Below are 25,707 nucleotides of genomic sequence, written 5' to 3' on the forward strand. Positions count from 1 at the left end.
ACTGTGCCCGCTCCCTCAGCACTGACCCTCCGACAGTGCCCGCTCCCTCAGCACTGACCCTCCGACTGTGCCCGCTCCCTCAGCTCTGACCCTCCGACAGTGCCCGCTCCCTCAGCACTGACCCTCCGACAGTGCCCGCTCCCTCAGCACTGACCCTCCGACAGTGCCCACTCCCTCAGCACTGACCCTCCGACAGTGCCTGCTCCCTCAACACTGACCCTCCGACAGTGCCCACTCCCTCAGCACTGACCCTCCGACAGTGCCCGCTCCCTCAGCACTGACCTTCCGACAGTGCCCACTCCCTCAGCACTGACCCTCCGACAGTGCCCGCTCCCTCAGCACTGACCCTCCGACAGTGCCCACTCCCTCAGCACTGACCCTCTGACAGTGTCCGCTCCTTCAGCACTGACCCTCCGACAGTGCCCGCTCCCTCAGCACTGACCCTCCGACAGTGCCCACTCCCTCAGCCCAGACCCTCCGACAGTGCCCACTCCCTCAGCACTGACCCTCCGACAGTGCCCACTCCCTCAGCACTGACCCTCCGACAGTGCCCGCTCCCTCAGCACTGACCCTCCGACAGTGCCCGCTCCCTCAGCACTGACCCTCCGACAGTGCCCGCTCCCTCAGCGCTGACCCTCCGACAGTGCCCGCTCCCTCAGCACTGACCCTCCGACAGTGCCCGCTCCCTCAGCACTGTCCCTCCGACAGTGCCCACTCCCTCAGCACTGACTCTCCAACAGTGCTCACTCCCTCAGCACTGACCCTCCGACAGTGCCCGCTCCCTCAGCACTGACCCTCCGACAGTGCCCGCTCCCTCAGCACTGACCCTCCGACAGTGCCCGCTCCCTCAGCACTGACCCTCCAACAGTGCCCACTCCCTCAACACTGACCCTCTGACAGTGCCCGCTCCCTCAACACTGACCCTCCGATAGTGCCCGCTCCCTCAACACTGACCCTCCAACAGTGCAGCGCTCCCTCAACACTGACCCTCCGACATTGCCCACTCCCTCAGCACTGACCCTCTGACAGTGCCCACTCCCTCAGCTCTGACCCTCCGACAGTGCCCGCTCCCTCAGCACTGACCCTCCGACTGTGCCCGCTCCCTCAGCACTGACCCTCCGACAGTGCCCGCTCCCTCAGCACTGACCCTCCGACTGTGCCCGCTCCCTCAGCTCTGACCCTCCGACAGTGCCCGCTCCCTCAGCACTGACCCTCCGACAGTGCCTGCTCCCTCAGCACTGACCCTCCGACAGAGCCCGCTCCCTCAGCGCTGACCCTCCGACAGTGCCCCCTCCCTCAGCGCTGACCCTCCGACAGTGCCCCCTCCCTCAGTGCTGACCCTCCGACAGTGCCCCCTCCCTCAGCACTGACCCTCCGACAGTGCCCACTCCCTCAGCACTGACCCTCTGACAGTGCCCACTCCCTCAATGCTGACCCTCCGACAGTGCCCCCTCCCTCAGCACTGACCCTCTGACAGTGCCCGCTCCCTCAGCACTGACCCTCCGACAGTGCGGCACTCCCTCAGCACTGACCCTCCGACAGTGCGGCACTCCCGTAGTACTGACCTTCCGACAGTGCGGCGCTCCTTCAGCACTAACTCTCTGACAGTGCGGCGCTCCCTTAGTACTGACTCTCTGACAGTGCAGCACTCCTTCAGCACTGACCCTCCGACAGTTCGGCGCTCCCTCAGCACTGACTCTCTGACAGTGCAGCACTCCTTCAGCACTGACCCTCCGACAGTTCGGCGCTCCCTCAGCACTGACCCTCCGACATTGCCCGCTCCCTCAACACTGACCCTCCGACAGTGCGGCGCTCCCTCAGCACTGACCCTCCGACAGTGCCCGCTCCTTCAGCACTGACCCTCCGACAGTGCAGCCCTCCCTCAACACTGACCCTCCGACAGTGCCCGCTCCCTCAGCACTGACCCTCCGACAGTGCAGCGCTCCCTCAACACTGACCCTCCGACAGTGCAGCGCTCCCTCAGCGCTGACCCTCCGACAGTGCCCCCTCCCTCAGCACTGACCCTCCGACAGTGCCCACTCCCTCAGCACTGACCCTCCAACAGTGCCCACTCCCTCAGTGCTGACCCTCCGACAGTGCCCACTCCCTCAGCGCTGACCCTCCGACAGTGCCCCCTCCCTCAGCACTGACCCTCCGACAGTGCCCACTCCCTCAGCACTGACCCTCCGACAGTGCCCACTCCCTCAGCACTGACCCTCTGACAGTGCCCACTCCCTCAATGCTGACCCTCCGACAGTGCCCCCTCCCTCAGCGCTGACCCTCCGACAGTGCCCACTCCCTCAACACTGACCCTCTGACAGTGCCCGCTCCCTCAACACTGACCCTCCGATAGTGCCCGCTCCCTCAACACTGACCCTCCGACAGTGCAGCGCTCCCTCAACACTGACCCTCCGACATTGCCCACTCCCTCAGCACTGACCCTCTGACAGTGCCCACTCCCTCAGCTCTGACCCTCCGACAGTGCCCGCTCCCTCAGCACTGACCCTCCGACTGTGCCCGCTCCCTCAGCACTGACCCTCCGACAGTGCCCGCTCCCTCAGCACTGACCCTCCGACTGTGCCCGCTCCCTCAGCTCTGACCCTCCGACAGTGCCCGCTCCCTCAGCACTGACCCTCCGACAGTGCCCGCTCCCTCAGCACTGACCCTCCGACAGTGCCCACTCCCTCAGCACTGACCCTCCGACAGTGCCTGCTCCCTCAACACTGACCCTCCGACAGTGCCCACTCCCTCAGCACTGACCCTCCGACAGTGCCCGCTCCCTCAGCACTGACCCTCCGTCAGGGCCCGCTCCCTCAGCACTGACCCTCCGACAGTGCCCACTCCCTCAGCACTGACCTTCCGACAGTGCCCACTCCCTCAGCACTGACCCTCCGACAGTGCCCGCTCCCTCAACACTGACCCTCCGACAGTGCCCGCTCCCTCAGCACTGACCCTCCGACAGTGCCCACTCCCTCAGCACTGACCCTCTGACAGTGTCCGCTCCTTCAGCACTGACCCTCCGACAGTGCCCGCTCCCTCAGCACTGTCCCTCCGACAGTGCCCACTCCCTCAGCACTGACTCTCCAACAGTGCTCACTCCCTCAGCACTGACCCTCCGACAGTGCCCGCTCCCTCAGCACTGACCCTCCGACAGTGCCCGCTCCCTCAGCACTGACCCTCCGACAGTGCCCGCTCCCTCAGCACTGACCCTCCAACAGTGCCCACTCCCTCAACACTGACCCTCTGACAGTGCCCGCTCCCTCAACACTGACCCTCCGATAGTGCCCGCTCCCTCAACACTGACCCTCCAACAGTGCAGCGCTCCCTCAACACTGACCCTCCGACATTGCCCACTCCCTCAGCACTGACCCTCTGACAGTGCCCACTCCCTCAGCTCTGACCCTCCGACAGTGCCCGCTCCCTCAGCACTGACCCTCCGACTGTGCCCGCTCCCTCAGCACTGACCCTCCGACAGTGCCCGCTCCCTCAGCACTGACCCTCCGACTGTGCCCGCTCCCTCAGCTCTGACCCTCCGACAGTGCCCGCTCCCTCAGCACTGACCCTCCGACAGTGCCTGCTCCCTCAGCACTGACCCTCCGACAGAGCCCGCTCCCTCAGCGCTGACCCTCCGACAGTGCCCCCTCCCTCAGCGCTGACCCTCCGACAGTGCCCCCTCCCTCAGTGCTGACCCTCCGACAGTGCCCCCTCCCTCAGCACTGACCCTCCGACAGTGCCCACTCCCTCAGCACTGACCCTCCGACAGTGCCCACTCCCTCAGCACTGACCCTCTGACAGTGCCCACTCCCTCAATGCTGACCCTCCGACAGTGCCCCCTCCCTCAGCACTGACCCTCTGACAGTGCCCGCTCCCTCAGCACTGACCCTCCGACAGTGCGGCGCTCCCTCAACACTGACCCTCCGACAGTGCGGCGCTCCCTCAGCACTGACTCTCTGACAGTCCAGCACTCCTTCAGCACTGACCCTCCGACAGTTCGGCGCTCCCTCAGCACTGACCCTCCGACATTGCCCGCTCCCTCAACACTGACCCTCCGACAGTGCGGCGCTCCCTCAGCACTGACCCTCCGACAGTGCCCGCTCCTTCAGCACTGACCCTCCGACAGTGCAGCCCTCCCTCAACACTGACCCTCCGACAGTGCCCGCTCCCTCAGCACTGACCCTCCGACAGTGCAGCGCTCCCTCAACACTGACCCTCCGACAGTGCAGCGCTCCCTCAGCGCTGACCCTCCGACAGTGCCCCCTCCCTCAGCACTGACCCTCCGACAGTGCCCACTCCCTCAGCACTGACCCTCCAACAGTGCCCACTCCCTCAGTGCTGACCCTCCGACAGTGCCCACTCCCTCAGCACTGACCCTCTGACAGTGCCCGCTCCCTCAGCACTGACCCTCCGACAGTGCGGCACTCCCTCAGCACTGACCCTCCGACAGTGCGGCACTCCCGTAGTACTGACCTTCCGACAGTGCGGCGCTCCCTCAACACTGACCCTCCGACAGTGCGGCGCTCCCTCAGCACTGACTCTCTGACAGTGCAGCACTCCTTCAGCACTGACCCTCCGACAGTGCCCGCTCCCTCAGCACTGACCCTCCGACATTGCCCGCTCCCTCAACACTGACCCTCCGACAGTGCGGCGCTCCCTAAGCACTGACCCTCCGACAGTGCCCGCTCCTTCAGCACTGACCCTCCGACAGTGCAGCCCTCCCTCAACACTGACCCTCCGACAGTGCCCGCTCCCTCAGCACTGACCCTCCGACAGTGCAGCGCTCCCTCAACACTGACCCTCCGACAGTGCAGCGCTCCCTCAGCGCTGACCCTCCGACAGTGCCCCCTCCCTCAGCACTGACCCTCCGACAGTGCCCACTCCCTCAGCACTGACCCTCCAACAGTGCCCACTCCCTCAGTGCTGACCCTCCGACAGTGCCCACTCCCTCAGCGCTGACCCTCCGACAGTGCCCCCTCCCTCAGCACTGACCCTCCAACAGTGCCCACTCCCTCAGCACTGACCCTCCGACAGTGCCCACTCCCTCAGCACTGACCCTCTGACAGTGCCCACTCCCTCAATGCTGACCCTCCGACAGTGCCCCCTCCCTCAGCGCTGACCCTCCGACAGTGCCCCCTCCCTCAGCGCTGACCCTCCGACAGTGCCCACTCCCTCAGCACTGACCCTCCGACAGTGCCCACTCCCTCAGCACTGACCCTCTGACAGTGCCCACTCCCTCAATGCTGATCCTCCGACAGTGCCCCCTCCCTCAGCACTGACCCTCTGACAGTGCCCGCTCCCTCAGCACTGACCCTCCGACAGTGCGGCACTCCCTTAGTACTGACCTTCCGACAGTGCGGCGCTCCTTCAGCACTAACTCTCTGACAGTGCGGCGCTCCCTTAGTACTGACCTTCCGACAGTTCGGCGCTCCCTCAGTACTGACCCTCCGACAGTGCCCGCTCCTTCAGCACTGACCCTCCGACAGTGCAGCGCTCCCTCAACACTGACCCTCCGACAGTGCGGCGCTCCCTCAGCACTGACCCTCCGACAGTGCCCGCTCCTTCAGCACTGACCCTCCGACAGTGCAGCGCTCCCTCAACACTGACCCTCCGACAGTGCCCGCTCCCTCAGCACTGACCCTCCGACAGTGCGGCGCTCCCTCAGCACTGACCCTCCGACAGTGCCCGCTCCTTCAGCACTGACCCTCCGACAGTGCAGCCCTCCCTCAACACTGACCCTCCAACAGTGCCCACTCCCTCAACACTGACCCTCCGATAGTGCCCGCTCCCTCAACACTGACCCTCCAACAGTGCAGCGCTCCCTCAACACTGACCCTCCGACATTGCCCACTCCCTCAGCACTGACCCTCTGACAGTGCCCACTCCCTCAGCACTGACCCTCCGACATTGCCCGCTCCCTCAACACTGACCCTCCGACAGTGCGGCGCTCCCTCAGCACTGACCCTCCGACAGTGCCCGCTCCTTCAGCACTGACCCTCCGACAGTGCCCCCTCCCTCAGCACTGACCCTCCGACAGTGCCCACTCCCTCAGCACTGACCCTCCGACAGTGCCCACTCCCTCAGCACTGACCCTCTGACAGTGCCCACTCCCTCAATGCTGACCCTCCGACAGTGCCCCCTCCCTCAGCACTGACCCTCTGACAGTGCCCGCTCCCTCAGCACTGACCCTCCGACAGTGCGGCGCTCCCTCAACACTGACCCTCCGACAGTGCGGCGCTCCCTCAGCACTGACTCTCTGACAGTGCAGCACTCCTTCAGCACTGACCCTCCGACAGTTCGGCGCTCCCTCAGCACTGACCCTCCGACATTGCCCGCTCCCTCAACACTGACCCTCCGACAGTGCGGCGCTCCCTCAGCACTGACCCTCCGACAGTGCCCGCTCCTTCAGCACTGACCCTCCGACAGTGCAGCCCTCCCTCAACACTGACCCTCCGACAGTGCCCGCTCCCTCAGCACTGACCCTCCGACAGTGCAGCGCTCCCTCAACACTGACCCTCCGACAGTGCAGCGCTCCCTCAGCGCTGACCCTCCGACAGTGCCCCCTCCCTCAGCACTGACCCTCCGACAGTGCCCACTCCCTCAGCACTGACCCTCCAACAGTGCCCACTCCCTCAGTGCTGACCCTCCGACAGTGCCCACTCCCTCAGCACTGACCCTCTGACAGTGCCCGCTCCCTCAGCACTGACCCTCCGACAGTGCGGCACTCCCTCAGCACTGACCCTCCGACAGTGCGGCACTCCCGTAGTACTGACCTTCCGACAGTGCGGCGCTCCCTCAACACTGACCCTCCGACAGTGCGGCGCTCCCTCAGCACTGACTCTCTGACAGTGCAGCACTCCTTCAGCACTGACCCTCCGACAGTGCCCGCTCCCTCAGCACTGACCCTCCGACATTGCCCGCTCCCTCAACACTGACCCTCCGACAGTGCGGCGCTCCCTAAGCACTGACCCTCCGACAGTGCCCGCTCCTTCAGCACTGACCCTCCGACAGTGCAGCCCTCCCTCAACACTGACCCTCCGACAGTGCCCGCTCCCTCAGCACTGACCCTCCGACAGTGCAGCGCTCCCTCAACACTGACCCTCCGACAGTGCAGCGCTCCCTCAGCGCTGACCCTCCGACAGTGCCCCCTCCCTCAGCACTGACCCTCCGACAGTGCCCACTCCCTCAGCACTGACCCTCCAACAGTGCCCACTCCCTCAGTGCTGACCCTCCGACAGTGCCCACTCCCTCAGCGCTGACCCTCCGACAGTGCCCCCTCCCTCAGCACTGACCCTCCAACAGTGCCCACTCCCTCAGCACTGACCCTCCGACAGTGCCCACTCCCTCAGCACTGACCCTCTGACAGTGCCCACTCCCTCAATGCTGACCCTCCGACAGTGCCCCCTCCCTCAGCGCTGACCCTCCGACAGTGCCCCCTCCCTCAGCGCTGACCCTCCGACAGTGCCCACTCCCTCAGCACTGACCCTCCGACAGTGCCCACTCCCTCAGCACTGACCCTCTGACAGTGCCCACTCCCTCAATGCTGATCCTCCGACAGTGCCCCCTCCCTCAGCACTGACCCTCTGACAGTGCCCGCTCCCTCAGCACTGACCCTCCGACAGTGCGGCACTCCCTTAGTACTGACCTTCCGACAGTGCGGCGCTCCTTCAGCACTAACTCTCTGACAGTGCGGCGCTCCCTTAGTACTGACCTTCCGACAGTTCGGCGCTCCCTCAGTACTGACCCTCCGACAGTGCCCGCTCCTTCAGCACTGACCCTCCGACAGTGCAGCGCTCCCTCAACACTGACCCTCCGACAGTGCGGCGCTCCCTCAGCACTGACCCTCCGACAGTGCCCGCTCCTTCAGCACTGACCCTCCGACAGTGCAGCGCTCCCTCAACACTGACCCTCCGACAGTGCCCGCTCCCTCAGCACTGACCCTCCGACAGTGCGGCGCTCCCTCAGCACTGACCCTCCGACAGTGCCCGCTCCTTCAGCACTGACCCTCCGACAGTGCAGCCCTCCCTCAACACTGACCCTCCAACAGTGCCCACTCCCTCAACACTGACCCTCCGATAGTGCCCGCTCCCTCAACACTGACCCTCCAACAGTGCAGCGCTCCCTCAACACTGACCCTCCGACATTGCCCACTCCCTCAGCACTGACCCTCTGACAGTGCCCACTCCCTCAGCACTGACCCTCCGACATTGCCCGCTCCCTCAACACTGACCCTCCGACAGTGCGGCGCTCCCTCAGCACTGACCCTCCGACAGTGCCCGCTCCTTCAGCACTGACCCTCCGACAGTGCAGCCCTCCCTCAACACTGACCCTCCGACAGTGCCCGCTCCCTCAGCACTGACCCTCCGACAGTGCAGCGCTCCCTCAACACTGACCCTCCGACAGTGCAGCGCTCCCTCAGCGCTGACCCTCCGACAGTGCCCCCTCCCTCAGCACTGACCCTCCGACAGTGCCCACTCCCTCAGCACTGACCCTCCAACAGTGCCCACTCCCTCAGTGCTGACCCTCCGACAGTGCCCACTCCCTCAGCACTGACCCTCTGACAGTGCCCGCTCCCTCAGCACTGACCCTCCGACAGTGCGGCACTCCCTCAGCACTGACCCTCCGACAGTGCGGCACTCCCGTAGTACTGACCTTCCGACAGTGCGGCGCTCCCTCAACACTGACCCTCCGACAGTGCGGCGCTCCCTCAGCACTGACTCTCTGACAGTGCAGCACTCCTTCAGCACTGACCCTCCGACAGTTCGGCGCTCCCTCAGCACTGACCCTCCGACATTGCCCGCTCCCTCAACACTGACCCTCCGACAGTGCGGCGCTCCCTCAGCACTGACCCTCCGACAGTGCCCGCTCCTTCAGCACTGACCCTCCGACAGTGCAGCCCTCCCTCAACACTGACCCTCCGACAGTGCCCGCTCCCTCAGCACTGACCCTCCGACAGTGCAGCGCTCCCTCAACACTGACCCTCCGACAGTGCAGCGCTCCCTCAGCGCTGACCCTCCGACAGTGCCCCCTCCCTCAGCACTGACCCTCCGACAGTGCCCACTCCCTCAGCACTGACCCTCCAACAGTGCCCACTCCCTCAGTGCTGACCCTCCGACAGTGCCCACTCCCTCAGCGCTGACCCTCCGACAGTGCCCCCTCCCTCAGCACTGACCCTCCAACAGTGCCCACTCCCTCAGCACTGACCCTCCGACAGTGCCCACTCCCTCAGCACTGACCCTCTGACAGTGCCCACTCCCTCAATGCTGACCCTCCGACAGTGCCCCCTCCCTCAGCGCTGACCCTCCGACAGTGCCCCCTCCCTCAGCGCTGACCCTCCGACAGTGCCCACTCCCTCAGCACTGACCCTCCGACAGTGCCCACTCCCTCAGCACTGACCCTCTGACAGTGCCCACTCCCTCAATGCTGACCCTCCGACAGTGCCCCCTCCCTCAGCACTGACCCTCTGACAGTGCCCGCTCCCTCAGCACTGACCCTCCGACAGTGCGGCACTCCCTTAGTACTGACCTTCCGACAGTGCGGCGCTCCTTCAGCACTAACTCTCTGACAGTGCGGCGCTCCCTTAGTACTGACCTTCCGACAGTTCGGCGCTCCCTCAGTACTGACCCTCCGACAGTGCCCGCTCCTTCAGCACTGACCCTCCGACAGTGCAGCGCTCCCTCAACACTGACCCTCCGACAGTGCGGCGCTCCCTCAGCACTGACCCTCCGACAGTGCCCGCTCCTTCAGCACTGACCCTCCGACAGTGCAGCGCTCCCTCAACACTGACCCTCCGACAGTGCCCGCTCCCTCAGCACTGACCCTCCGACAGTGCGGCGCTCCCTCAGCACTGACCCTCCGACAGTGCCCGCTCCTTCAGCACTGACCCTCCGACAGTGCAGCCCTCCCTCAACACTGACCCTCCAACAGTGCCCACTCCCTCAACACTGACCCTCCGATAGTGCCCGCTCCCTCAACACTGACCCTCCAACAGTGCAGCGCTCCCTCAACACTGACCCTCCGACATTGCCCACTCCCTCAGCACTGACCCTCTGACAGTGCCCACTCCCTCAGCTCTGACCCTCCGACAGTGCCCGCTCCCTCAGCACTGACCCTCCGACTGTGCCCGCTCCCTCAGCACTGACCCTCCGACAGTGCCCGCTCCCTCAGCACTGACCCTCCGACTGTGCCCGCTCCCTCAGCTCTGACCCTCCGACAGTGCCCGCTCCCTCAGCACTGACCCTCCGACAGTGCCTGCTCCCTCAGCACTGACCCTCCGACAGAGCCCGCTCCCTCAGCGCTGACCCTCCGACAGTGCCCCCTCCCTCAGTGCTGACCCTCCGACAGTGCCCCCTCCCTCAGCACTGACCCTCCGACAGTGCCCACTCCCTCAGCACTGACCCTCCGACAGTGCCCACTCCCTCAGCACTGACCCTCTGACAGTGCCCACTCCCTCAATGCTGACCCTCCGACAGTGCCCCCTCCCTCAGCACTGACCCTCTGACAGTGCCCGCTCCCTCAGCACTGACCCTCCGACAGTGCGGCACTCCCTCAGCACTGACCCTCCGACAGTGCGGCACTCCCGTAGTACTGACCTTCCGACAGTGCGGCGCTCCCTCAACACTGACCCTCCGACAGTGCGGCGCTCCCTCAGCACTGACTCTCTGACAGTGCAGCACTCCTTCAGCACTGACCCTCCGACAGTTCGGCGCTCCCTCAGCACTGACCCTCCGACATTGCCCGCTCCCTCAACACTGACCCTCCGACAGTGCGGCGCTCCCTCAGCACTGACCCTCCGACAGTGCCCGCTCCTTCAGCACTGACCCTCCGACAGTGCAGCCCTCCCTCAACACTGACCCTCCGACAGTGCCCGCTCCCTCAGCACTGACCCTCCGACAGTGCAGCGCTCCCTCAACACTGACCCTCCGACAGTGCAGCGCTCCCTCAGCGCTGACCCTCCGACAGTGCCCCCTCCCTCAGCACTGACCCTCCGACAGTGCCCACTCCCTCAGCACTGACCCTCCAACAGTGCCCACTCCCTCAGTGCTGACCCTCCGACAGTGCCCACTCCCTCAGCGCTGACCCTCCGACAGTGCCCCCTCCCTCAGCACTGACCCTCCAACAGTGCCCACTCCCTCAGCACTGACCCTCCGACAGTGCCCACTCCCTCAGCACTGACCCTCTGACAGTGCCCACTCCCTCAATGCTGACCCTCCGACAGTGCCCCCTCCCTCAGCGCTGACCCTCCGACAGTGCCCCCTCCCTCAGCGCTGACCCTCCGACAGTGCCCCCTCCCTCAGCACTGACCCTCCGACAGTGCCCACTCCCTCAGCACTGACCCTCCGACAGTGCCCACTCCCTCAGCACTGACCCTCTGACAGTGCCCACTCCCTCAATGCTGACCCTCCGACAGTGCCCCCTCCCTCAGCACTGACCCTCTGACAGTGCCCGCTCCCTCAGCACTGACCCTCCGACAGTGCGGCACTCCCTTAGTACTGACCTTCCGACAGTGCGGCGCTCCTTCAGCACTAACTCTCTGACAGTGCGGCGCTCCCTTAGTACTGACCTTCCGACAGTTCGGCGCTCCCTCAGTACTGACCCTCCGACAGTGCCCGCTCCTTCAGCACTGACCCTCCGACAGTGCAGCGCTCCCTCAACACTGACCCTCCGACAGTGCGGCGCTCCCTCAGCACTGACCCTCCGACAGTGCCCGCTCCTTCAGCACTGACCCTCCGACAGTGCAGCGCTCCCTCAACACTGACCCTCCGACAGTGCCCGCTCCCTCAGCACTGACCCTCCGACAGTGCGGCGCTCCCTCAGCACTGACCCTCCGACAGTGCCCGCTCCTTCAGCACTGACCCTCCGACAGTGCAGCCCTCCCTCAACACTGACCCTCCGACAGTGCCCGCTCCCTCAGCACTGACCCTCCGACAGTGCAGCGCTCCCTCAACACTGACCCTCCGACAGTGTGGCGCTCCTTCAGCACTGACCCTCCGACAGTGCAGCGCTCCCTCAACACTGACCCTCCGATAGTGCCCGCTCCCTCAACACTGACCCTCGAACAGTGCAGTGCTCCCTCAGCACTGACCCTCCGACAGTGCGGCGCTCCCTCAGCACTGACCCTCCGACAGTGCCCGCTCCCTCAGCACTGACCCTCCGACTGTGCCCTCTCCCTCAGCACTGACCCTCCGACAGTGCCCGCTCCCTCAGCACTGACCCTCCGACTGTGCCCGCTCCCTCAGCTCTGACCCTCCGACTGTGCCCCCTCCCTCAGCACTGACCCTCCGACAGTGCCCACTCCCTCAGCACTGACCCTCCGACAGTGCCCACTCCCTCAGCACTGACCCTCTGACAGTGCCCACTCCCTCAATGCTGACCCTCCGACAGTGCCCCCTCCCTCAGCACTGACCCTCTGACAGTGCCCGCTCCCTCAGCACTGACCCTCCGACAGTGCGGCACTCCCTCAGCACTGACCCTCCGACAGTGCGGCACTCCCGTAGTACTGACCTTCCGACAGTGCGGCGCTCCTTCAGCACTAACTCTCTGACAGTGCGGCGCTCCCTTAGTACTGACCTTCCGACAGTGCGGCGCTCCCTCAGCACTGACTCTCTGACAGTGCAGCACTCCTTCAGCACTGACCCTCCGACAGTTCGGCGCTCCCTCAGCACTGACCCTCCGACATTGCCCGCTCCTTCAGCACTGACCCTCCGACAGTGCAGCGCTCCCTCAACACTGACCCTCCGACAGTGCGGCGCTCCCTCAGCACTGACCCTCCGACAGTGCCCGCTCCTTCAGCACTGACCCTCCGACAGTGCAGCCCTCCCTCAACACTGACCCTCCGACAGTGCCCGCTCCCTCAGCACTGACCCTCCGACAGTGCAGCGCTCCCTCAACACTGACCCTCCGACAGTGTGGCGCTCCTTCAGCACTGACCCTCCGACAGTGCAGCGCTCCCTCAACACTGACCCTCCGATAGTGCCCGCTCCCTCAACACTGACCCTCGAACAGTGCAGTGCTCCCTCAGCACTGACCCTCCGACAGTGCGGCGCTCCCTCAGCACTGACCCTCCGACAGTGCGGCGCTCCCTCAGCACTGACCCTCCGACAGTGCCCGCTCCCTCAGCACTGACCCTCCGACTGTGCCCGCTCCCTCAGCACTGACCCTCCGACAGTGCCCGCTCCCTCAGCACTGACCCTCCGACTGTGCCCACTCCCTCAGCTCTGACCCTCCGACAGTGCCTGCTCCCTCAGCACTGACCCTCTGACAGAGCCCGCTCCCTCAGCGCTGACCCTCCGACAGTGCCCCCTCCCTCAGCGCTGACCCTCCGACAGTGCCCCCTCCCTCAGCGCTGACCCTCCGACAGTGCCCACTCCCTCAGCCCTGACCCTCCGACAGTGCCCACTCCCTCAGCACTGACCCTCCGACAGTGCCCACTCCCTCAGCACTGACCCTCTGACAGTGCCCGCTCCCTCAGCACTGACCCTCTGACAGTGCAGCGCTCCCTCAACACTGACCCTCCGACAGTGCCCGCTCCCTCAACACTGACCCTCCGACAGTGCAGCGCTCCCTCACCGCTGACCCTCCAACAGTGCCCACTCCCTCAGTGCTGACCCTCCGACAGTGCCCACTCCCTCAGCGCTGACCCTCCGACAGTGCCCACTCCCTCAATGCTGACCCTCCGACAGTGCCCCCTCCCTCAGCACTGACCCTCTGACAGTGCCCGCTCCCTCAGCACTGACCCTCCGACAGTGCGGCGCTCCCTCAGCACTGACCCTCCGACAGTGCGGCACTCCCTTAGTACTGACCTTCCGACAGTGCGGCGCTCCTTCAGCACTAACTCTCTGACAGTGCGGCGCTCCCTTAGTACTGACCTTCCGACAGTGCAGCGCTCCCTTAGTACTGACCTTCCGACAGTGCGGCGCTCCCTCAGCACTGACTCTCTGACAGTGCAGCACTCCTTCAGCACTGACCCTCCGACAGTTCGGCGCTCCCTCAGCACTGACCCTCCGACATTGCCCGCTCCCTCAACACTGACCCTCCGACAGTGCGGCGCTCCCTCAGCACTGACCCTCCGACAGTGCCCGCTCCTTCAGCACTGACCCTCCGACAGTGCAGCCCTCCCTCAACACTGACCCTCCGACAGTGCCCGCTCCCTCAGCACTGACCCTCCGACAGTGCAGCGCTCCCTCAACACTGACCCTCCGACAGTGTGGCGCTCCTTCAGCACTGACCCTCCGACAGTGCAGCGCTCCCTCAACACTGACCCTCCGATAGTGCCCGCTCCCTCAACACTGACCCTCGAACAGTGCAGTGCTCCCTCAGCACTGACCCTCCGACAGTGCGGCGCTCCCTCAGCACTGATCCTCCGACAGTGCGGCGCTCCCTCAGTACTGACCCTCCGACAGTGTCTGCTCCCTCAGCACTGACCCTCTGACAGTGCCTGCTCCCTCAGCACTGACCCTCCGACAGTGCGGCGCTCCCTCAGCACTGACCCTCCGACAGTGCCTGCTCCCTCAGCACTGACCCTCCGACAGTGCCCGCTCCCTCAGTGCTGACCCTCCGACAGTGCAGTGTTCCCTCAGCACTGACCCTCTGACAGTGTAGCACTCATTCAGTTTCTTTTTGAAATCATTCAGTCCCTCATCTTCAAGACCCTCGCAGGGTGTGAGTTCCAGATCATTCCCACTCCTGTATAGTAAAGTTCCTCCTCACCTAACCACACTACCTTTTCCCCAGTACCTTAAAAGCTCTGTTCCCTATAGTTCTTGTAAAATCCATTAATAGAGATATTCTGAAAGGAAATCTGCCGTCGTTGCTCAGTCTGGTCCATACGTGAGCCCATACCCTCAGCAATGTCATTGACTCCTAACTGCCCACAGAAATGGCCTAGAAGCCACTCAGTTGTTATAACAATGTTGTCTCACCGCTTACTTCTCAAAAATAATTTGGAGGGGCTATAAATGAATAAAAAAAAGTTGTAAGTGAAAATGAGGAAATGGAAGACTCATTGAATAATTCCTTTCTTTGTCATTTTCACAATCAACGAAAGGAATAGCAAGGACTGAAACCTGCCAAATTACTGAAAGAAGGTTTGAAGATAAGTGGGGTGGCATGGTGACTCAGTGGTTAGCACAGCTGCCTCACAGTGCTCGGGACCTGGGTTTGATTCCACCCTTGGTCAACTGTTTGTGTGGATTTTTAAAATTCATTTGTGGGACGTGGGCATCGGTGGCTGGGCCAGCATTTATTGTTCATCTCTAGTTGCCCTTGAGGAGGTAGTGTTGAATCGTTGCAGTCTACCTCAACACTCCCTCAGCACTGACTTTCCAACAGTTCAGCAGTCATTCAATTTGCTTTTGAAATCATTCAGTCCCTTCCCTTCAATATCCTCACAGGTGTGAGTTCTAGATCAATCCCACTCCTGTGTCATCCTGCTGGCTGACCAGCACATTCTCCCTGTGTCTGTGTGGATTTCCTCCGGGATCTCTGTTTTCATCCCACAGTTAAAGGTTGGTTGGATTCATCATGCTAAATTGTCCATAGTGCCCAGGGATGTGTAGGTTAGATAAATGCAGCGTTACAGAGACTAGGTTGGGGTTTAAGACACTCTTCAGGGGGTCAGAGCAGACTTAGTGAGCCAGATACCTCTATCTGCACTGAAATTCTATGATTCTAGGTACTTCCAGTAATGACAAAATTCCTTGAGACCTGATGATTTTCATTCAGGGTTTCAAGGGAAAAAAGACAGAAACTTAGCTTGAATTTTCCAAACATTCTGTCAAATTGTGGATAGTTTCTTTTAGTTGGAAAATGGCAAATGATAAGAAGGAGAGAAACCAGGCCATCCCATACAGTTAGACTAATGTTGTGACAACACTATCAGGAGCTGTTGTGGAAAGTAAAGGGATTGCGGTCATCACAAAATTTCACACGACCATGAACATTGACTTGTAAAGCGTAGATGAGGGGCTGATGAATTTTATTGAGTCTTTTCAGGAAGTGGCAAAAGTAATGGCCTGGAGAATACCTAAGAATGAAGTTTGTTTAGATTTCAAGAAAGCATTTTAGTAACATTCCACCTTGGAGGCTAGTAATTAAACTTTAAAACTTGAGGAATTTAAGGCAAATTATTAGTTTGGTTAGTGGATGGATTAGGAGAAATGAAATGGTTGGAAAAATGGATATACTTTTGAATTGGAAAGAAATGTCCTGCAAAAATCTGAGCTGGAACCTTGATTATTCCCAACTGACTGATAGCAGAGAGCCCAATATCGAAGTTCACCAATGGTACAAAGGTTTTATTTCTTTATTTTTTCATGAGATATGAGTGTTGCTACAAGGTCTGTGTTTGTTGCACATCCCTAATTGCCCTTGAACTGAGCAGATTCCAAAGGCCATTTCAGAGGGTGGTTAAGAGTCAACCACACTGCTGTGGCCCTGGAGGCACATGTGGGTCAGACTGAGTAAGAATGGCAGTTCCCTCCCTAAAAAGCATCAGTGAACAAGATGGGATTTTATGACAATCAATGATAGCTTCAAAGTCACCATCACTGAGGCTGGCTTTCAATTCTTGATTCATTGAGTGAATTAAAAGACCAGCAGCTACTGAGGTGGGATTCAAACATTTGTACCCAGAGCCTGGACCTTTGGGTGACCAGTTCAGTGACATTACCATTCCACAATTGCCAGAACTCATCCTTCAGTTTATAATGAGCAGGAAGATTTGCTGGAATATAAACGTTTTGCATGGATCACAAGCATTCAACATTTGTTGATGAGAAGAGAAATCCAGGCGCAGGCATGAGGTCTGAAATTTACATCCCAATGTGCACCTGCAGTTTCCATCATATATAATTAACAACTTTTAACAACAGAGTCTTAAATGGATTTGTAACTAGTTGTCATGTGCTCCATTACCTTCCTGTCTCTGAACAATACCACAGAATATCCACGCACACAGAAGAGTTGTTAATGTTGTGACTGTAACAAGGCCAACCAGCAGTACCTCATAGAAAAGGAGTTCCCTGGCTGGGGCTGTTAACCGAGTGCAATCAGGGAGCCCTGCCTAATAGATATAAACAGGAATGTCAGGGTTTCTGTTCACTCTGAGAGCTTGCTCTGAGGAAGCCGGAATAGTGTCAAGTACTTTGTGTGTATAAGTAAAGAGTTACTTGATGACGGACTATCAGCTCCTGTGGAGTTATTTCAGTATCCAAGGAGTTTTTTTTGCATCAATACGTAGAAGGCCCAACAAGGGTGACTTGGTGATGGGATACTGGCCTCTATGGAGTTAGTTTAGTGGCAACAATCTAGAAGAAATTTGATCACAGCTGTCATCTTTGAGTTGGGGTCAGCATTTCTGGCATCATGCCATTGTTCAGGAACCTTGACCTGTTCAATCCTGCCATCAAAGACTGGGCCCAGTATGTGGAAAGAATGTGTTTTTTTTCTGGGAAAATGACATTGAGGCAAATGAAAAGCAACAAGTAATTCTCCTGACAGCTTGTGGATCTTCAGCTTTTTCAGTTTTTAGGAGCCTAACTTTCCCTGAGGGACCAGATAACTAAAGCCTTTCAAGAGTTGACGGAGTTAGCTAAGGAATATTATAATCCCAAGCCACCTCTAATTCTGAGACACTATTGTTTCACTTGGTAATTCGAGAGTCAGGAGAATCCATTTTGGGATTTTTGACTCAGTTAAGACAACTGGCATGGGCATGTGACTTTGGTTTAATCCTTAATGAGATGCTGAGAGACCGATTGGTCTGTGGGATTAACAATGTAACCATACACAAGTACCTACTAGCTGAAGGCCAACTAGACTTCAAACAGACACTACAAGTGGCTTCATAATTGGAAAATGCAGCAAGTGGAGCACACGAGTTGCAGGATATTCCAATGGAAGTGGACACCCTCGCCAGGCCACCTGAGCTTGGGGAACATCACTTGAGAGAAGAAAATTGCGTAGTCTCACTCAGGACGTACTCTGAACAGGGGGACTCGGGGTCAGCCCACAGCAAAATCCTAAAACAAAGCCAAGCCTCAGCCAAACAGTTAAAAAATTCTTCATGATCCTGGCCAGCAGGCCGTTGTAATTCCTGCTGATGTGCAGACTCGAGACAGAAAAAGAGTCCCACTAGACCTACATAGATTAATAGAAATTATTGGCTGGTCTCCAGGAGAGTGCACACCCTGGAAAGTCCACCAACTTCTGGTTTGAACAGTCAAATTGCTCAGTAATATCCTAATCAGAACCAATTAAAACAAATGTCTGGTTAAATGGTCAATAAACGTGGAGCTGGAAAAGCACGGCCAGTCAGACAGCATCTGAGGAGCAGGAAAGTCAACGTTCTGGGCTGAAACCCTTCTCAAAAACTTAAAAACCCTTCATCAGGACAAAGGCTTTCAGCCTGAAACACTGACTTTCCTGCTCCTCAGTGCTGTCTGACCTGCTCTCCTTTTCCAGCTCCACATTTATTGACTCTAGCTTTTAGCATCTGCAGCCCTTCCTGTCTCCGAATGGTTAAACGGTCACCCGGTTCTAACAGAGGTCAATACCAGCATGGCCATTTCAGTGATCGCTCACCCAGTCTTTAACGAAATTCACTCAGGACTCCAACCCTTAGGTTTCCATAAGACTTTAGCTAGACTGAGAACTTCTACCGGGGAATCTTCACATATTAAGAGTACAACTTCAGTTCGTGCCTGTTATGAGAAGCAGCTGCTTTAGTTACCATTGATCGTCGTAAAAGGCTTGGGGCCAAGATTGATGGCGTGAGAGATTCACCTTGTCTGACCCAGCACCTTTCAATTAGCGAATGGCACAATGAAGTCCCAATTAATTACCTGGTAGTTTTTCAGGAAAGTTTAAGGACTACCAAAGGAGCCAAGGCCACCTTGCATGTTGACCAGGAAGCAATTGCACGGTTCTGCAAGGCCCGCCCGGTGCCATTTGCCTTACAGGCAAAAGTAAAAGCAGAAAATCAGGAGGCTGCAAAGTGATGGAATTAACATACCAACACACGTGTAAATGGGCAGCACCGATTGTACCGAATGTGAAGCCCACCTGGTCAGTCCGCTTTTGTAGGGATTTTAAACAAACAGTAAATCACTTTTTCTAGCCGCATAAATACCCAAGTCCCGAGCACTGAGGATTTATTTGCAACATGGACAGGGTGGGAACTGTCCTTCACAAAGCTGGACAGGAGCCATATGTACTTACAGTTATAGTTAGATGAGGATTCCCAGAGGTATGTTACAATTAATACTCTTAAGGGTTTGTACCAATATACAAAACTGCCTTCTGGAGTAGCATATGACTGTGCCATTTATCATCGGATGTTGGAGAACATTTTACAAGGTCACCGCCAGGATTGCCATTTATCTAGACAATGTGCTAATAACAGGGAAAACCAATAAGGATCACTTAGAGAGCTTGGACACAGTCCTTAAATGCTTCTCCCAGGCAGGCATATGCCTTAGAAAGGAAAAATATGTGTTCCAGGCCCCCCAGGTGACTTACTTGGGCTACAGAGTCAACAAGATTGGGTTACCTACTGGAAAAGAAAATGAGGCCGATCAATGGTGCCTCAGCTCCCATGTCTGTCCAGCAGCTTAGGTCTTTCCTTCTGTTGTTGATTTATTACAGAAAGTTCATACATAACCTGGCCTCCATCATGGCACATTTGCATCAATTCTTAGAAAAGGAGTCAACTTTGGAAATGGTTGCCTAACCAAACCATAGCTTTCAGGCAAGTGAAGAAACAGCGAACAATCTCTAAGGTGTTGGCAAACTATGATCCCAAGTGAGATCTGGTATTGACATGTGATGCCTCCCCATATGGCATTGGGTTAGTGTTTGCTCATAGGTGACCCAATGGAGAGGAACGCCCAATAACATATGTATCCAGGATTTTGACTAATGCCTAGCGTAAATACGCCCAGATAGGGAAGGAAGGTGTGGTGGTCATATTTGGAGTCAGGACATTCCACCAATATCTTTATGGATGTAAATTTGTAATAACAATGGACTACAAACCCCTGCTCGGTCTGCTTAATCAGAACAGAGCAGGGCCACCCATAGCTTCGGGCCAGACCCAGTGGTGGGCTCTAATGCTAAGTGCGTATAATTACACCGTGCAGGTGGCCAAGTAGCGAATGCAGATGCACCACCTCCTGTTGGCAGATACACCACCCGTGGTACCCCCACTGGAAAATTCTGTAATGGTTTCAAACTTTCTGGTAACACTTGCAGTCACAGCTGACAATGTCAGACTTTGGGTGCAGAAAGGTCTTGGCAAAACTAAAGCTAATTACTGGTGATGGGGGAAAAAAGAGCCATCACAGGCAGAACTGAAATCTTTTTGGACCCAAAGAGACCAGATCAAACTAGAGGACGGCATGTTATTGTGGGAGCCAGAGTGATTGTCCTGGAGAAAGCTCGCTGCCAGACACTGGCTGAACCCCACCCTGGTCACCGATGGGTTTCCAAAATGAAGATGTTGGTGAGAAGTTATGGCTGGAGGCCAGGATTAGATGCAGACGTAGTTTGCATTGAGGGGGCAGTGCCCAGAGTGTCAACAAGGACAAAAATTACCACCGGCAGCTCCCACACTTCCATGGGAATGGCTGGGTAAACCCTGGATTATGCAGATCCTTTTATGGACTCAATGTCTTAGTCATTGTGGGGGCCGAGTTAAAATGGCCAGATACGCACAGAGTTCATTTGTCAAACACAGGGACAACAATAGGAAAACTGTGCGCATCTTTTGCAGAACACAGACCCCCAGATAACGGGCCATCGTTTATCAGCAGGAAATTTGAATATTTCTGAACATCAAATGGTATTTGTCATGTAAGGACAGCCCCATACCAATCATCATCCAATGGTCTGGTAGAAACAGCATTCCAAACTTTGAAGGCAGGCTTTGAGAAACTGCCTACAGCTTCACTCAATACCAACCTGTCCTAGTTCCTATTTGATTATAGGACCATCCCCCATGCAACAACAGGGATAGCTCCAGCAGAGTTGCTAATGGGGAGAAGACCCTGCATCAGGTTAAATCTGATCTTCCGGGGCCTGGGGGAGAGGTGAAATGGCATCAGAAGCACAAATGCCAGACACAAGACTTCTCTAAGTGAGAGAGACAGTTTACTTTCAGGGGATGAAGTTTGGCGTAGTAACCAGGGGAATGACCCTGCTTGGGTGAGAGGCATGGTCAATGCGAAGTCAGGCGCAGTGACACATGAAGTTCAGGCAGGTGTGACAGTCCTGAACAAACCCATGGGCCATATGAAAGCTGCAAATTCACAAACGGCGCAGGAGCAGAACGTGCCCAGCTCCTCAACTGTCTTTCCAACTGATCTGGAACCCATGCGCTCTCCCTCTCCATCCAGCTTTGAAGACACCTCAGAATCTGAGATGGACATGGCGGGTGTCACTGCCTCAATGCCTTTGCCTGAAGATGAGAATGAATTTCTTCCGAAACGATCTGGGTGCAAAAGGCGAGCTACTATGTGGTATACACTGCCTCTACCAGAGGCCGAGCCAGAGGAACCTGACCCAGTGCGAAAATGCCCAGGAGGAGCTACATAAAACAATATCGGAGCTTTATAAGTTATAACCTCAGCCTCAGAGGGGGACGGATGTGGTGATTGTAACGAGGTCAGCTAAGTGGGCATCAAAGAATAGGAGTTCCCTGATTGGGGCTGTTAACCAACCACAACAGCCACAACCTGAGTTACAAATCTACTCTAAAATCTCAGAGTAAGTTGCTTTATTTTGGGAATTGTAGTCATTAGAGCGCATGACCCGAAACACACTGACTTGCTGTAACTTCTTTTTTCACTCATGGGATGTGGGCATCATTGGCTGGGCCAGCATTTCTTGCCCATCCCTAGTTGCCCTTGAGAAGGTAGAGGTGAGCTGCCTTCTTGAACTGCCGTAGTCCATGTGCTGTATGTAGACCCACAAAGCTGTTAAAGGGGGGAATTCCAGGATTTTGAGTGACTCTGACGGAATGGCAATATTTTTCCAAATTAGGATGGTGAGTGGTTTGGAGGTGAACTTGGACATGGTGGTGTTCCCATGTACCTGCTGCCCTTGTCCTTCTGGATGTAAGTGGTTGTAGGTTTGGAAGGTGCTGTCTGAGGATCTTTGGTGAATTTCTGCAGTGCATGTTGTAGATCTTGAGGAGGGAGTGGATGCTTTTGGATTTGTGCCAATCAAGCAGGTTGCTTTGTCCTGGATGGTTTCAAACTTATTGAGTGTTGTTGGAGCTGCACCCATCCAGACAAGTGGGAGGATTTAACTGCATATTGATGCCCTACCAGTTTGATGTACAGTCTCAGCCATATGTAGTCTGTCTTGACATTAAACTCCTACATAATTAAGGGGTGAAGGCTCACAGGGTTGACCAGCCTGCCAAGGAAGCCACACTGGCTGATACTAACAAACTCAACCCAGACAAGTGGGGCTCAATTTAGGCAGGAGCAACATGGCCAGGTTGAACCAAATGGCCTGTTTCCATTGACTGCCTCTATAACTGGGGAAATGGTGACACGAGGAGGATCTCCTCATAAGTGTGCAGCAATCTGATAAAACCCATCAGGATGGAGTGGATAGCGAGCTGGAATCTCATGAAGGGATTACCTGACGTGTTACCGCTGTATGGTTCAAGTGCTGGTGTCTTGTCCTGTCAATCCTGGCTGTTTTGTTGAAGTTAATCTGTTGGTACTTCTAGACAGTATGACTAATGTCTAGAATCTGTTTGTACTGGAGGCCAGACTGTTGGCCTTCCATGTGTATCCAGTCGGACAGTATCTGTACCGGACAACAGGCAGTTATCTGTATTCTCACTGCTCGCAGACAAGGAGATGTCCTTCCCCGCTGGAGCCATTCCCTGACGTCTCCATTGCAATATCTCTGTAGCTGTGCTCGGAGGGTGCTGCTTCATAGTCACTGATTAAGGGATATGTGCATTAACTGTACAAGCTGCCATAGACTGAGCACGTTCCTCTCCTCTGACCTCACAGATTGGCAATCTGAAATGGGAATAGTGTAGAGTAACACTGTTTGTCTAGACCCAGAGTCAGAGTGTTGGTTTTAGATTTACTGAGCCTGGGCTGTGATGGGGGAAAAGAAGAATGAGCAAGGGGTGCTCCTCCTGAACTGACCAGGAAGTCAGCAACTAAGGACATTGGGAGTTTGGTTTGTGTGTGATGCACACTGTAGTGGAATTGCCAGACATGTTCTGTCGAAGCTCACCCTTGAAAAATGGATTTCTGAGTGGGATTTTGGAAAGTGAAAGGCACTCATCAGCCAACCTAGAAGCCGGGAGTCAAGGCAGAATAGTAGGGTGCAACAATTTTAAAACAAAAGTTCCAATTAACATCTCATAGCCACTCTTACCAATGCATGAAGAGATTCAATTTCCACCTGGAGGCTATGCCACTGGCGTCGGGCATTATTTAGCTCTGCCTGGGCTGCCTGCAGAGAATCTTCGTTCTTATTCATCTCTGCATCACTCACTTCCAGTAGCTACCGAAACAGATCATGAAAAATAATCAAGAATGCAGTGTTAGCATTTCCCATCTCGTGTTTGTAATACTGCTGTTATATTCCAGACACCTTAATGGAAATCAAAGCACAGTCTTTCAATGAGGTCAGCATTCTCCGCAGCCTGTCTCATTGAGACAGAGGCCTTGTTCACAAAAATATACCTGAGTGTTGATACAAGCGTCTAATTCCATCCAATTCCTGTGTATAATCTTTTCATAATGCTTCTTAATGTCTGTGAGGAGCTGAGACAGTCCCAGTTCCCGGCGGCCCCCATCTTCCATAGCCTAACTGGGTATTAACAGACTGGCACAGTCTGCAGAGCGTAGACCTGCAGTGGGACACAGACAGCATTATTAGCATAAAGCAATACTGCACTCAAAATGACTGAATACAAAAATACACTGACACTCAGCTCTGTTAATACATCCAATGTGAACGTGGATAAACTCAGAGTCAGTCAGCATCCTTAAAGCTCAGTCATGCACAGACTGATTTAATGTTGTGCAGTTTAAAATCATTCTGCCTTTCAGAACAATAGGAGTTCCACTTGCTGCTATATTTCAGCTTGTGTGGCTTTGTCTGTTCACCCAGAGACACACACACATTCTCACATGCACACACACACACACTAGATATAAAACAGACACATGCACACACACACATATTCTCACATGCACACACACACACACACTAGATATAAAACAGACACATGCACACACACACACATTCTCACATGCACGCACACACTAGATATAAAACAGACACATGCACACACACACATATTCTCACATGCACACACACACTAGATATAAAACAGACACATGCACACACACACATATTCTCACATGCACACACACACACTAGATATAAAACAGACACATGCACACACACACATATTCTCACATGCACACACACACACTAGATATAAAACAGACACATGCACACACACACACTAGATATAAAACAGACACATGCACACACAACAGACACACACAAAACAAAAAAACCACACATTCAGATCGCACACACACTCACAAACATACGCTAAGTAAAGAAAAATTGTATCATCCCAAAACCAGCCCAGTTCGTCCCCTCCCCCCACTGCACCACACAACCAGCCCAGCTCTTCCCCTCCACCCACTGCATCCCAAAACCAGTCCAACCTGTCTCTGCCTCCCTAACCTGTTCTTCCTCTCACCCATCCCTTCCTCCCACCCCAAGCCGCACCTCCATCTCCTACCTACTAATCTCATCCCACCTCTTTGACCTGTCCGTCTTCCCTGGACTGACCTATCCCCTCCCTACCTCCCCACCTATACTCTCTCCACCTATCTTCTTTTCTCTCCATCTTCGGTCCGCCTCCCCCTCTCTCCCTATTTATTCCAGAACCCTCACCCCATCCCCCTCTCTGATGAAGGGTCTAGGCCCAAAACGTCAGCTTTTGTGCTCCTGAGATGCTTGCTGGGCCTGCTGTGTTCATCCAGCCTCACACTTTATTATCTAAGTAAAGAAAAATATTGGTTTCCCCTGCAGAGATTTGCTTTGGGAAAAAAAGTGTGTTTTTCTGGCCCACAATTGTTAGGTCTTGTGGGAAAAAAGAAAAGATGTAAAATAGCCTGAGAGGATTTGGGTTTTACTTTCTGGTGCATGATTTGTCACTAGGCATTTGCAGTGGTCTCTGGTTTCTTTACAGGTGCAAGCTTTCAAGAAATGTCATGAAGAAGTTTTCCAATTGTTTTTTAGTACAATAACTGCATCAGGGATTTGTTTCTGACACTGGAATCACAAGAAGAGTTCTTCAGAAACAGGAAGCAGTGGGATATAGTTGGAAGCTCCCATCACACAGTTGTCTGCAACTCCAAAGGAATCCAAATACTTCCTAAGAGCCAGAATTTCCAGGCAGTTGGTTCCCAGTGCATCTGGGAATAGTTTGCAACGTGACTCACAAAACAGAGAATAGTCCAGCACAGGAACAAACCCTTCAGCCCACCATATCTGTGCCAACCATGAAGCCATTCTAAACTAATCCCGTCTGCATGTGCACAGTCCCTATCCTTTGAATTCCTGCCTATTCACACGTCGGTCTATTTGCTCAGTGAGCAAACTTACATCCAGAACGTCCACATCCATTGCTGTTGTATCTGCTTCTATCACCTC

General features: G+C 56.4%; 1 protein-coding gene across 4 annotated transcripts in view; it reads right to left on the reverse strand.

The window, feature by feature from the left end:
- krt222 (keratin 222) overlaps nt 1-24,805 on the reverse strand; it is a 58,763-nt gene extending 33,958 nt beyond the window's left edge. For 2 of the 4 annotated variants that reach the window (XM_048560403.2, XM_048560400.2), the window contains exons 1-2: nt 23,712-23,913; nt 23,401-23,529 (exon numbers count right to left, since the gene is read on the reverse strand). In XM_048560403.2, coding sequence (XP_048416360.1) covers nt 23,401-23,529; nt 23,712-23,831 — 249 coding nt within the window. In that variant the 5' untranslated portion in view covers nt 23,832-23,913. Of the gene's footprint in view, nt 1-23,400; nt 23,530-23,711; nt 23,914-23,956; nt 24,255-24,790 lie in introns of those variants that run through there. The other 2 variants (XM_059638631.1, XM_048560402.2) reach the window with 2 other exon arrangements.
- Between the last annotated feature and the right edge of the window lie 902 nt (nt 24,806-25,707).

Source organism: Stegostoma tigrinum, chromosome 31 (assembly GCF_030684315.1).
Source record: "Stegostoma tigrinum isolate sSteTig4 chromosome 31, sSteTig4.hap1, whole genome shotgun sequence".
NCBI classification, from domain to species: domain Eukaryota; kingdom Metazoa; phylum Chordata; class Chondrichthyes; order Orectolobiformes; family Stegostomatidae; genus Stegostoma; species Stegostoma tigrinum.